At 36.4% G+C, this 12,128-nt stretch overlaps 4 protein-coding genes across 6 annotated transcripts; 3 read left to right on the forward strand and 1 right to left on the reverse strand.

The window, feature by feature from the left end:
* Positions 1–577: 577 nt before the first annotated feature.
* Positions 578–2,610, forward strand: LOC117907342 (flavanone 3-dioxygenase). 2 transcript variants are annotated; one of them, XM_034820847.1, is made up of 3 exons: positions 578–1,021; positions 1,634–2,062; positions 2,163–2,610. In XM_034820847.1, exons 1-3 carry the CDS (start codon positions 662–664, stop codon positions 2,448–2,450), a joined length of 1,077 nt encoding a protein of 358 aa, XP_034676738.1. In that variant the 5' UTR covers positions 578–661; the 3' UTR covers positions 2,451–2,610. The 2 variants fall into 2 exon arrangements, with proteins under 2 accessions (XP_034676738.1, XP_034676737.1); XM_034820846.1 differs by having other exon boundaries at positions 579–1,021; positions 1,634–2,065; positions 2,166–2,610.
* Positions 2,611–4,434: 1,824 nt separating this feature from the next.
* On the reverse strand, positions 4,435–4,836 carry LOC117905413. Its single transcript, XM_034818339.1, has one exon. The coding sequence runs from the start codon at positions 4,834–4,836 to the stop codon at positions 4,435–4,437; it is 402 nt and encodes a 133-aa protein (XP_034674230.1).
* A 697-nt stretch (positions 4,837–5,533) lies between these two features.
* On the forward strand, positions 5,534–8,330 carry LOC117905899 (protein PXR1). The gene is made up of 4 exons (XM_034818767.1): positions 5,534–5,808; positions 6,114–6,245; positions 6,340–6,410; positions 7,849–8,330. Exons 1-4 carry the CDS (start codon positions 5,617–5,619, stop codon positions 8,123–8,125), a joined length of 672 nt encoding a protein of 223 aa, XP_034674658.1. The 5' UTR covers positions 5,534–5,616; the 3' UTR covers positions 8,126–8,330.
* Positions 8,331–8,990: 660 nt separating this feature from the next.
* LOC117907163 lies at positions 8,991–10,452 on the forward strand. Of its 2 annotated transcripts, none has more exons than XM_034820596.1 (4): positions 8,991–9,446; positions 9,618–9,665; positions 9,761–9,790; positions 10,005–10,452. In XM_034820596.1, exons 1-4 carry the CDS (start codon positions 9,090–9,092, stop codon positions 10,308–10,310), a joined length of 741 nt encoding a protein of 246 aa, XP_034676487.1. In that variant the 5' UTR covers positions 8,991–9,089; the 3' UTR covers positions 10,311–10,452. The 2 variants fall into 2 exon arrangements, with proteins under 2 accessions (XP_034676487.1, XP_034676488.1); XM_034820597.1 differs by having other exon boundaries at positions 10,021–10,452.
* The last annotated feature ends 1,676 nt before the right edge of the window (positions 10,453–12,128 follow it).

Consider the following 12,128-nt stretch of genomic DNA (forward strand, 5'->3'; position numbering starts at 1 on the left):
AAACTTAAACCAGAAAATCAATATTTTTTTTTATTTAAAGAAAAAACCACGATTTATTCCACGAATCTAAAATATAAGGTGAAATTATTAAGATTATCACATGGGAGGAAGATTTGGTGGGTGTATGATAAATATTGCCGTGTGGATATGGGAAAAACAACAGGTGTACAGACAGCCTTTGTTTGGGAAAATTTCGCCAGCTACCCCCTTGATCAACTTCGATCTTTCGTTCAAAGTCGGGCTTGGTGGCGGTTCTTTCCGTACGGGGAGAGGAGTAGATGGTAGCCACGTGACGTGGCTTCACCACATCTTCTCTCTTTCTCACTTTCCCCTGCAACCTTTCCCAAAATCAATGATTACAATTACCATCCACTGGGAAGAAAATGACATCTTGACTTCATCACAACCATTCACTTGTTTAACGCCAAATAGATCAGTTGTGGGAGGGTCAGGTTTATCCAATACTAGAAAGCATGGCCGTATATCAATAACTTAACACTCTGCATAGCGTAATACGGGATAAATATCGCCCTCATTAAGACCAAGGAGTATGGTAGATGGTTAGCCATGAGAGGTAGTTGAGTCACCACACCATCAGCCACTTTATATTCTTGTGTCCGGTGCCTTGATTTTCCGCCGCAACCCAGAGGGAGTAAGTGCGATGGCGCCTTCAACACTGACTGCATTGGTAGAGGAGAAGACTCTTCAGCAAAGCTTTGTCCGGGACGAAGATGAGCGTCCCAAGGTGGCGTACAACCAGTTCAGCAACGAGATTCCGGTAATTTCTCTGGCCGGAATCGACGAATCCGAAGGCCGGAGGTCGGAGATATGTAGGAAGATTGTGGAGGCGTGTGAGGACTGGGGAATTTTCCAGGTGGTGGATCATGGCATCGACGCAAATCTCGTATCGGATATGACTCGCCTCGCTAGGGAATTCTTTGCTTTGCCTGCGGAAGAGAAGCTTCGCTTCGACATGTCTGGTGGCAAGAAGGGAGGATTCATCGTCTCCAGTCATCTCCAGGTACTCTTTTGGTTCCGTTTGATTCAAAATCAAGAAAGCGATAGACAGAGATTGCAGGAATTTTGAGTTATTGGAAGGTTGATACATATTAATCTTCTTAATCAAAATCTCTTAACAGATTCTTTAGTATTATATATGGACTCTAATCAGAGTTGTAATTCATAAATTTGATATTAAAATTATGTGATGTAAACCAAAGAATGAATAATTTTTATTAATTTATAAACCATTAAATTTAAATTCATTTGAATGATAGATGAAGGGGGTTTAGTGTTGTGTAGAGAGTCAAGACTTGAAAGAGTAGGTTTGAATTGAATCTAATAACTTTTACTATATGTCAAACAAGTAAATAAAGGAAAAGAACAACACAAAATCAATTATTAGTGTTTAGTGGTGGGGTCAGGGAATGCCACGGTCCTGTTTTGGACTGCTTGAGCTAAACAGGAAATTAGGCAGAACGACTCGGGTTTAATGCCTCACATGCGATTTGTGAACCTCTTAAATGAAAGTTATGAATATTCAAACGCATTGAATAGACGTGTCTCTATTAGAATTAGAAAGAAAGTAAATGGTCATGGGAATCTGATCATGAGTAGCTGGAACTGCTTTCAGGGAGAAGCAGTGCAAGATTGGCGTGAGATAGTGACATACTTCTCATACCCACTCCGCACCCGAGATTACTCCCGGTGGCCAGACAAACCGGAGGGATGGAGGGCTGTGACTGAGGTCTACAGCGAGAAGCTGATGGGTCTTGCCTGCAAGTTGCTGGAGGTACTGTCGGAGGCCATGGACCTTGACAAGGAGGCTCTCACTAAGGCTTGCGTGGATATGGACCAGAAAGTGGTGGTCAATTACTATCCCAAATGCCCACAACCTGATCTCACGCTCGGACTCAAACGGCATACGGATCCAGGTACCATAACCTTGCTGCTCCAAGATCAGGTTGGAGGACTCCAGGCGACGAGGGATGGTGGCAAGACTTGGATCACTGTCCAGCCCGTGGAAGGAGCATTTGTTGTCAACTTGGGCGACCATGGTCATTATGTGAGTAGTGATTCTCTGCTTATTCCTCTTTTGGATTCCCCATCGAAGGGGCAGAATTATATAATTAATTAACTCTGGATTCGATTGACGTGGGCAGTATCTGAGCAATGGGAGGTTCAAAAATGCGGACCACCAAGCTGTGGTGAACTCCGACTGCAGTCGGTTGTCGATTGCCACGTTCCAGAACCCAGCCCCAGAGGCAGTTGTGTACCCACTCAAGATCAGAGAGGGAGAGAAGTCGGTGATGGAGGAGCCCATAACATTTGCAGAGATGTACAGGAGGAAGATGAGCAAGGATCTTGAACTTGCCAGGCTGAAGAAATTGGCAAAACAGCAGGATCGGCAGGAGAGGAAACCCAAAGGCATTGAAGAGATTCTTGCTTGAGTATTTGAATTTCATGCTACATAATGACGTGACACGTCGTACTATGTATCTACGTTGTTCTCCTAATACACCACTCCGAGAACTTCATTACGCTATTTAGGTATTGAGGGTTATATGTAATCCGTGCAATAATAATGGGATCACATTTATCAAGAACTCATGCCTAATCTGTCCATTACAGAGGAAAGGTATCACAAACACCACTGTATGACACCTTTATTCTTTCATCTTTAAAACCAGGCCCTTTTATTCCCCTTTTTCCTTTTCATATATTCTCTACCCTCATTTGCATTTCAACTTTAGAAGAAAGACATATACCATGATTAGGACCACCAACTAAACACAGGTTTTTCTCAATAGTACGGTAATTTAAAAAAGTTATGCTTAAATTATTGTAGTAGAAGAAGTTATTACAAATATAAGGTAGTTTTTGCCATCTAGGAGAGAGGAGAGAGGGTGAACGGATAATTTTTTTTAAAATCAAAATCATCTTTTCAAATTTTAAAAGACGAAACAATTTTTAAAAAAAAATTCAAAAGGACTCGTCTCTTCAAGAGACGAGTTCCATGAAAAAATATATATATATATTTTAAAAAATTCCCAAATTATAAAAAAAACAAAAAAAAAAACAATTCCCAAATTAAAAAAAAATTCCTCAAGGGAACTCGTCTCTTCAAGAGACAAGTTCCCATGGAAAAAAAAATTCTCAAATTAAAAAAAAAAAATCCTAAAAAAAAAAAAACAATTCCTCATCTCTTTTTTAAATCTTTTTGTTTAATTTTTTTTTTCCATGGGAACTAGAGGAATTTTTTATTTTTATTTTTTTTTAAATTTGGGAATTTAAAAAAAAAAAAAATTCCATGGGAACTCGTCTCTTGAAGAGACGAGTTCCCTTGAGGATTTGTTTTTTTTTTTTTTTTTTAAATTTGGGAATTTAAAAAAAAAATTAATTTTTTTTTTCCCATGGGAACTCGTCTCTTCAAGAGACATGAAGAGACGAGTTCCCTTGAGGATTTGCCTTTTTTTTTTTTTTTTTAAATTTGAGAATTTTTTTTTTCCATGGGAACTCGTCTCTTGAAGAGACGAGTTCCCTTGAGGAATTTTTTTTTTTTTTGGGATTTTTTTTTAAAAATATATATATATTTTTTTTTCCATGGGTGAAGAGACGAGTTCCCTTGAGGAGTTGTTTTTTTAAAAAAAAATTGGGAATTTAAAAAAAAAAAAAAAATTTCCATGGTAACTCATCTCTTGAAGAGACGAGTTCCCTTGAGGAATTGCTTTTTGCTTTTTTTTTTTTTTTTTTTTCCTTTGGGAATTTTTTTTTATAAAAAATATATATATATATTTTTATAGAACTCGTCTATTGAAAAGACGAGTTCCCTTATGAATTTTTTTCCCTATATTTTTTTTTTTCATGAAACTTGTCTCTTGAAGAAACGAGTTCCCTTTCGAAAAGTTTGAAAAGATGATTTTGGTTTAAAAAAAATTTATTCGTTCACCCTCTCTCCTCTCTCCTCTCTCCTATCTCCTATCTCCTCTCTCCTCTCTCCTCTCTCATATCTCCTATCTCCTCTCTCCTCTCTCCTAGGTAGCAAAAACCACCATATATTTGTAATAACTTCTTCTATTACAATAATTTAAGCATAACTTTTTTAAATTACCGTACTATTGAGAAAAACCCAACTAAACACCATTGCTTCCAAAGCTGGCTAGCGGTAACTTATCTTAAATCCCTTTTCTCTTCCTTGAGAAAATCTAATTGCTATTTAGTTTACATGTAATCTTTGCATCCACATTAAATTAACCTTAAACTGTTCCCATCTATCATAACAAATTGATTACACAGGTTATCACAAAATGACCTTTTCCCTTGAATTTATCACATACGTACATAAATACATCAGTCATAGTCATGGCCAACAAAACAAGCTCAACCCTTTTTTTTCTACCAACAGAACAAACTGAAAAGCTATATAGACATGAACTAGTATGATGTCCAAAGTGGTCGAAACCACCTGGACTGTAAAGAGGACTGGTAAGAGACCAAAATCAACAGCAGCACCACCAACGCAGCCACCCCCCAAGGCGAACTCCCGGCTCGATGAATGGAGTTGTGCCCCAGTTTCGGCAGCCGAATCACGAACTTCCCATGGACAGAAATCGTCCGCGCTAATAAGAAGAGGATGACGGGCAACAAGAAGAGAAATAGTCTGAGGCTGATCACCGTCCTATGCACCTGCACCTTGTAGTCCAAGTAAGACGAAAGCGATAAAAGAAGAAAGACAATGACAAAGATGCCAAGCAAAGGCATAGGGGGTGGTGATACGGAGGCTAGGGCTTGGTCTTTCCACCCTGGACCTCTTCTTTCCCCGAACAACCAACCCATTTCTGTCTCTCAACTCTGAGGATGGAACGGAACTTTGATTATATAGGAGAAGTGATTGAGGGTTCTAGGCTTCTAGCGCTAATTTGCTTTGGCATAAATGCTGAGGTATGGATTCTATCTCCAACCGACCTTGCTTTTGGATTGATACCAAAATCAAAATAATTCTGTTTTAAAATTTTTTAAATGTACATGCAGGCCAAGAATATATTCTAGCTTTTTCAATGCAAACTTTCTCGATCCTTAGCGTTAACTGTTCACACGCTGCATTTCGTAGTCTTTCAAATCCGGCTCTTCATTTTCTATGCTCTTCCACACTGACAGCTGTTCTGAATCCTGACACTCATCGAGCTAACTATCCTCTTTTTCCTCCACAAAAGTCGGGTTAAATTTGTACGTGCCATACGGAGGAAATGCCACGTGGCAACTAAGGAAGACTAGGTGCTGTTTCTTTGAATCAGGGTTAATGGGGAACTCGGGTTGGCTTCCACCAATTAAAGATTGACACGTATCATGGGAATAATATAAGAATTAGCCACGTTAGTAAATCATCTAGTTTAGAGATGCGGTGTAAAGGCCACCTGGCATTGTTTATAAAGTCATACAGGGTTGGTTCTGGATGGCTGTATTCAATTTTGTGTTGGGCTTGCAAACCCAAGCCCTAATGGGCCCAAATATTTTGAAGGGTGAACCCAACCCGAGAAAGGTGGTCACGAGGGTTTAACAAATCAAAACTCTCTGCCTCTGGTTTTCCGCCACTTTCCCTCGGATTTTCTCGGAACGATGCCATCGGAGGACACAAAGCGTGTAAAGAAAGAGGAAAGCGAAGAGGACGAGAAAATCGTGGGAAAGAAAAAACCCATCAATGCTGGTTCAGGGTCTCGCTCGAAAGAAGCCAAAGTGAAGAAAGAAGAGCCTGAGGATGATGATTTTGAGAAACCCGTTCCTAAGAGGAATCTGAACAAGACGGACAAGGTTTCTGCCTGTATTCCATTTTTATTGTCTTGTTCTTTTAGTTCCCTTTTTCTTGTGCCTGTTTGGTTACTCCAAAAAATGGAGGAAAAAAAAAATAAAAAAATAAAAAAAAAAATCTAACTCTAGTGAGCAAAATGATTAAACTCTGTTGAGTGGTTTCTTTCGTTTTCTTAGGCTCTAATGGTGAATAATCTATGTGGAAATTTTGGTGTTATTTCATTTGCCTACATTTTCTCAGAAACAAAAGAAATGCCTAAAAAGTATTTGTTTTGCATTATTTTTGGTTGGGTGGGTGGGGCGTGAAGGAACAGAAAAAGAAGAAGAAAAAGAAGGACGATGAGAAGAAGAAGGCAGCTGCAAAAGCTGAGCAAAACGGGAAGAAGAGGGAAAAGAAGGTGTATGATTTGCCTGGACAGAAGCGAGACACCCCTGAAGAAGTATGATTTCTTTTTATTTTCTTTGTTAAATTACCCTAATAAATCTTGTTTGGGGGTTTTTGAGTAATGGGTTTTGTGCATTTTGGTTTTTCAGAGAGACCCATTGAGGATTTTTTACGAAACCCTGTTTGAGCAAGTGCCTGGTAGTGAAATGGCAGCATTCTGGTGAGAGATTTTTTTTTTCTGACTGTGCTATCTGTTTGATGTGTAAACGCTCTTTTGGAAATCAATATTTGGTCTACATTTAGGATTTGGAATTATATTTTCTATCCCTATTGTACAAAGGGAAACTTTAATCTATCACTGTCACACAAAACCTTGCTTTAGCAAATTACACAACCCTGGCTCAACAAAGGGGGATGGAGATGGGACAGGTGAAGCATCTCTGGACAAAATGGATAAAAGATTAGAACTAGGAAGGGGGAGAGTAGAAGACAATAAGAATATTGTAACTTGTATGAGGACATGTCAAGTAAAACATCCCTAGATAGAGTAGGCCGGGGATTAGAAGGTGTAGGATAAGAACACAGAAAAGGAGGCTTCCCTTGATTAGCTAGCTGATACTGCAGCTCGGTTAGTGGGTTCATTCGCCGATTTCTGAATGTTTCACCTCTTGATTAGGAATGCAAGACTGAATTTTTAAAAAATAGCTGCAGAAATGTCCCAAAACATGGAATCACTGGAAACCTTGATTTGTAAATTTGCATGAGAAGGATCTAAACAAACATCAAATCCTTAGCCATTTAGTCTTTTAGAGCCCCAAAATTTAGACTAGTCTGTTGGGAGGAAAAATCAACTGATGATCAGCAATAGCCCAAAGGCAAACTTGGCCTCACGGACACTGTAAGAAAGGACTGTTTTTTTAGCATTATATCTGTGCTGTTTGGAGGCAAAGCTTTTACTAGCAGACCCAACAAGATGTGAATTAGTTGTTCTGTTTCTTCTCAAGTGATGCTTATATATATATATGTATCTTTCTGTTCTTTTGGATAATTTTATCCTTCGATTGGAAACTTAATTATGAATTGTAATATGTAATATGCTTATTCTTGTAAGCAAAGGGTTGTTTTACTATTTCTTCATCCATTATTCTTGAGTAATGCCTTATGGTGCCTTGTTTTCTTAAGCTTCATTACAAATCTATTACAAGTGTTAAATCTCCTTTTGTTGTCACTTCACATATATAATTGCAATGGAGTGTGTCAATTTTATAATTTATATTTAAATGTACTTATTTTCATTTTCTATCTCCACACAAAAACCAAAACAGTTACTGTTTTTGCAAGCAAATGGGAATATTGACCTAAGAGTGATGGCTGCTTTCACTGTTTTTGTGTGGTCCAAATCTTGATTATGTATTGTCATGGATTCAACCTTGGGGACGGTAGTGAAGCGTGTAAATTCAAACCTGGCTTAGTTGCTTAAACGCTTAAGCTAGTGTGCCATGGCCTCTGACCCCGATCCATTCATGCATTCTCATTCTTTGTGGCTACCAAGTACTAACCCTCGCTTTGAAGGGTGTACATGATGGAACTGTGTATGCCTTGTCAAGTCGACCTTCTACATGCTTTCTAATTGCAAATCTACCTAAACATAATTGCAGGATGATGGAATCTGGTTTGCTCCCCAAAGACGTGGCGAAGAAAGTTTATGAGAAGAAACTGAAGAAGAATCAACAGCAAAAGGTCGCATCACCAGTGAAAGCTGTTGCTGTGAAGAAAACCACCAAGTCTGTCACCGTTAAGAAGAAAACATTGTCATCCCCTGTCTCATCAAAGCAGTCTACAAAGCGCAAGATTGAGGATGGCAGCTCGGAGGAGGATTCAGATGATGACTTGGTTTTATCTAAGAAAATTACCAAGAGACAGAGAGTAGCTTAGTCAAACACCCCTCTTCGCCTTGCTAGCAGTACGAAAAGAGGAAACTTGTAATGGGCCTTGGTTTACTAATGTTTGTAACTTGCTATAGAGCATGCGATTATGAGTGATGGCATCCTCATGGCCATGACATTGTCCAACCTAAACTAGAATTGAAGGCATTCCATTGCCATTTTCCAGAATGCGAAGTTGTTCCCTGTTGAGAATCTCCTGAAGTTGCAGACCGAGGCCAGTCCATAATGACATTGGGTGGACTAGGCTTAGGCCAGTATTAGAGAAGGTGGTCTGGGATGCTTGCCTCCCTTGTCCAGCCCACGCTAGAATCTGCTGCAAAAGTAGTCAGCTCCTACAAATGCATCTACGTTTTAACTTTTAAATACATGATCTACAGCAGATCTTTGTTACAAATCAAAAAAATACAGAAACACCACCATTTTATCCTCCAGTGCTGGATAGGTATATAGTAGATTTTTCTTTCCTTTGAATAGGCAAGAGGAGATTCTCTGACGAACTCTGATAATGGAAACTTTCCCTGTTTTTTAATGATCACAATGTGAAATTAAATTTATATTTATAATTTTCTTTAAGAAATAGGATTTTTATAAAAATAGGCTTAAAAAAGTACATTAATGGCTTTATTAAAATTCAAAATCAAGAAAAGAATATCCATGTCCCAATTTGAAGGGGTACTACTTGCCTATTAAAATCTGTCAAGCCCAAAATAAAATAAAATATAAAAAGGGGAGTTTCAGAAAGTAAAGAAAAAGGGAAAACCCTAGTGGGCCAGAAGAGGACACGTGGCGCCAAGGAGGTTTCCTTTCCAAATAAAAGACTAGTGAATTGTGATGAAGCTTTTGTAGGTTTTAGTCTCGCTCTTTGCTCCTCCTCCTCCTCTCGGAGTCTCTGTCTTCTGAGACTCCTTCCTTTTGCTTCGTCTTCATCTGGTAGGCTGTAGGGTGAGCTCAGAATGAAAGAGGAGGAGCAGAGCACCAGTTTTCGGGAGTCCTTTGATGATGATGAAAAGCGAGTGGCCGAAATTCTGCAACAATTCTCAGAGCTTGTTATGGAATACGAGTACAACACAGGTTTTCTTCCGTTGTGGGGTTCTAAAGCTTTAAGATCCGTGCTCGTCAACATCCCCCCTCCTTCTAACAAATCATCTCAACTTCCTCTGCCTTCTCTCCCAATTCTTCCTTGTACAGAGAGTAGACCACTGAGCAATGGTCTGTCTCCAATCCCCGAATCACTCCCTTTTTCCTCCTATGCTCGCCCTGCTAACATCCGCCTGCATCCCAAGAAAAAATCTCCTAAGATTACGCTGATGGTAAATCCTGTTTTCTTGGATTCTCCTCTATATCCATGTTTATCCATGACTGCCAGTGGGTGCGATATTATCTTTGATCTGTTTTTGGAAACCTAATTTTCTTTTTCACTTATACCAAACAGAGGTTTAGGGTTTCCCTTGTTTATTCTTACTTGTGTTCGTTTTTCTTAGAAAAAGAGGCAACTCTTGAGGATCTTGGAGGACGAACTCATTCAAGAGGTAAGGGGCTACTTCTTTTCAATGCTAAATTTTTGGCTTTGTTTTTCCGGTGGAGTTTGATGGAAACTGATTATTGTAAGATTGCAATGGAACAGGCGGCGGCCATTGTGGAGCCCCAACTAGAGGTATCTCTCAAATCCAATCAATCCTTTACCGTTCCAGTTGGTTAGATTTCAGTTAAAAATGAAAAAAAAATAGTACCACTTTGTGCCTAAGGTTAAAAATGGCGTTTTGACTTCATTAAATTCTTGTTAAGTCAAAAAAAAAAAAAAAAAAAGGAAAAGAGGTTTTGATTTACTATTGTTATTATAATTCCTTTTTTTTTTTAATGTTTTACAGTTGAATAATATTTCAGTGGGTGGGACAACATCCCATTTGATTGAAGAAGATGTGAATGGTGAAAAAGAAACACAAGGTGGATTGTGTAGGGAAAAAGGTTCATTGTTGGGGTATAGAATTGGAATTGATATGAGTAATGAGATGAGACCTCTTCCTAATCAGAACTTGATTCCAAATGACACTCTTTTAATGGGTTGCTTCATTCATCCGATTCAACTCACCAAAGAAGCTATCTATGCTGAGGCCAGAAGAAGAAGAAAGCTTGAGATGCAAAGGGCGAAGAGCTCCAAGCGCCCTCGCACGTGACTATCATCCCACCATTTTTTCCTTTTCTCGTTTGCAAATAACATTGAAAATTGTGGCATTCTTGTTTTAATCACATCTAAGAGTGTTCTTTTCTCTTTTCAATTGAATTGATGGAAGCTTACTCTTCTTATTTTTGTTCAAATTTCAAATTTGGGTACAAGAGAATTTTTCCCCTTTTTTTTTATCTATCTATAGGAATTAAAAATAAATGCCAATACTTGAATTATTTATCAATTTGAATTTCCTCTTATTTGCGCATTTTTCTTCTGTTACACATATTATTTAGTTATTTATTAATGAAAAAGTTTATTTGATTCACATGATAAAATAATTCATAAACTTATGAATCCAACATTTCTTATGTTTTTACTTAAAAATAACTCATTTTTAATGTAAATGTCTTTACCATTTCAAGTATTTATAGATTTTAAAAGAAATAGTTATTTTTATATGAAAATAATGAAGGTATTTTTATCAAAATAAGATAAAAAAAAATGAAAAAGAGTTAAATTTACAAACTTAAATTTTCAATGATCCTTTTAATTAAATAACTTATTTTTTATTCCACATATCATAGGGTTGAAAATATTCTATACATCATATGAAGGCTTTTTTTCAACCGTTAACCATCAAAGTCTAAATATTCATTCTACTATTAGGTCAACCCAAATAATAATAGTGTGAAAAATATAAACTCAAATAATATATTTAGCAAAATTATTAAATTGATCAATCCATATTAAATTTGTGTTATATGAGTAGACTTAAAAACATTCAAGTCAAATTCATGTTATATATATTGACCCAAAAATTGTTTATTTATTAAATAAGTTATATGACACGAATTTGATTCAAATCAAATTATATTTTGTCCAAACTCGAAAAACATGAGTTCAATTTGAGTTATGTTTTGTCACCCTCATCATAGTCATTATCCCTATTCATCACCTTGTTTTTCTTTAATGCTTTAAGCCTTTGCAAATTTTTACAATTTTACTTATAATTTTTTGAGCATATTCCCAATGTTTTTTCTTTTTAATCAACATTTGAGAATAAATTGACTAATTATTTTTTAAAATATATTATATCAATAAATTATGATTAATTAACTATTTATCACTAAAATTTTGTCATAGTTTTTAAAGAATTTTTTTTTTCATCCTTTTATTTTATTTAAATTACTTATTTATTAATCTTATAATTTATCCAAATTCTTTCAAATCAATGTTTTTAATATCGATTTTTCTTTGTTTAAACTTTTTTTTAATAATAAAGTTATATTATCTATATGGAATTTATATCTACCTCCTCAATTTCCCTTACCTTCTCAAATTCCCTTTCCTAATATATTTTCGAATACTCATTTTGTAAATACATGTAAAATGAGTATGAAGTTTTAATATATATATATATATATATATTGGAAAAATATTTTTAAAAAATAAAAATAAAAATAAAACCTTTGTGGTTAAAATTAATAAAGTGAAAAATACTAGGGAGGGTTTTGGTTTCACTATTCAATACTAGGAAGAATACAACAGATAAAATTATTTATTTTTAAAAAATGATAGTAAAATTCTTAAATTCTTTCCATGGTTAAACATAAATTAAACTTTAAATTTGAAAATTGATTCACAATGTGTACAATCTAAGCTATACATTAAATAGAATCATTTTATTCCACAAAGATTCCACTCGTCTAGAAAAACAAATACTATATTAGAGTAGCAAAAACTTTAAGTTGCTTCCTACACCAAAAGGAAATAAATTCCTCCGATTATTTTTATGCTGGATTTTGTCTTCCTCTTAATTTTGAAG

This window comes from Vitis riparia, chromosome 18 (assembly GCF_004353265.1).
Source record: "Vitis riparia cultivar Riparia Gloire de Montpellier isolate 1030 chromosome 18, EGFV_Vit.rip_1.0, whole genome shotgun sequence".
Taxonomy (NCBI): Eukaryota; Viridiplantae; Streptophyta; class Magnoliopsida; order Vitales; family Vitaceae; genus Vitis; species Vitis riparia.

Excerpts from the sequence above, each read along its gene's own strand:
- LOC117907342 (XM_034820847.1), top strand. The coding sequence starts at position 662 with ATGGCGCCTTCAACACTGACTGCATTGGTAGAGGAGAAGACTCTTCAG. Across the intron at positions 1,022-1,633 it reads TCGTCTCCAGTCATCTCCAG|GGAGAAGCAGTGCAAGATTG; the intron begins GTACTCTTTTGG and ends AACTGCTTTCAG. Across the intron at positions 2,063-2,162 it reads ACTTGGGCGACCATGGTCAT|TATCTGAGCAATGGGAGGTT; the intron begins TATGTGAGTAGT and ends TGACGTGGGCAG.
- LOC117905413 (XM_034818339.1), bottom strand. The coding sequence starts at position 4,836 with ATGGGTTGGTTGTTCGGGGAAAGAAGAGGTCCAGGGTGGAAAGACCAA.
- LOC117905899 (XM_034818767.1), top strand. The coding sequence starts at position 5,617 with ATGCCATCGGAGGACACAAAGCGTGTAAAGAAAGAGGAAAGCGAAGAG. Across the intron at positions 5,809-6,113 it reads ATCTGAACAAGACGGACAAG|GAACAGAAAAAGAAGAAGAA; the intron begins GTTTCTGCCTGT and ends TGGGGCGTGAAG. Across the intron at positions 6,411-7,848 it reads AGTGAAATGGCAGCATTCTG|GATGATGGAATCTGGTTTGC; the intron begins GTGAGAGATTTT and ends ACATAATTGCAG.
- LOC117907163 (XM_034820596.1), top strand. The coding sequence starts at position 9,090 with ATGAAAGAGGAGGAGCAGAGCACCAGTTTTCGGGAGTCCTTTGATGAT. Across the intron at positions 9,447-9,617 it reads CTCCTAAGATTACGCTGATG|AAAAAGAGGCAACTCTTGAG; the intron begins GTAAATCCTGTT and ends CGTTTTTCTTAG. Across the intron at positions 9,666-9,760 it reads AGGACGAACTCATTCAAGAG|GCGGCGGCCATTGTGGAGCC; the intron begins GTAAGGGGCTAC and ends GCAATGGAACAG.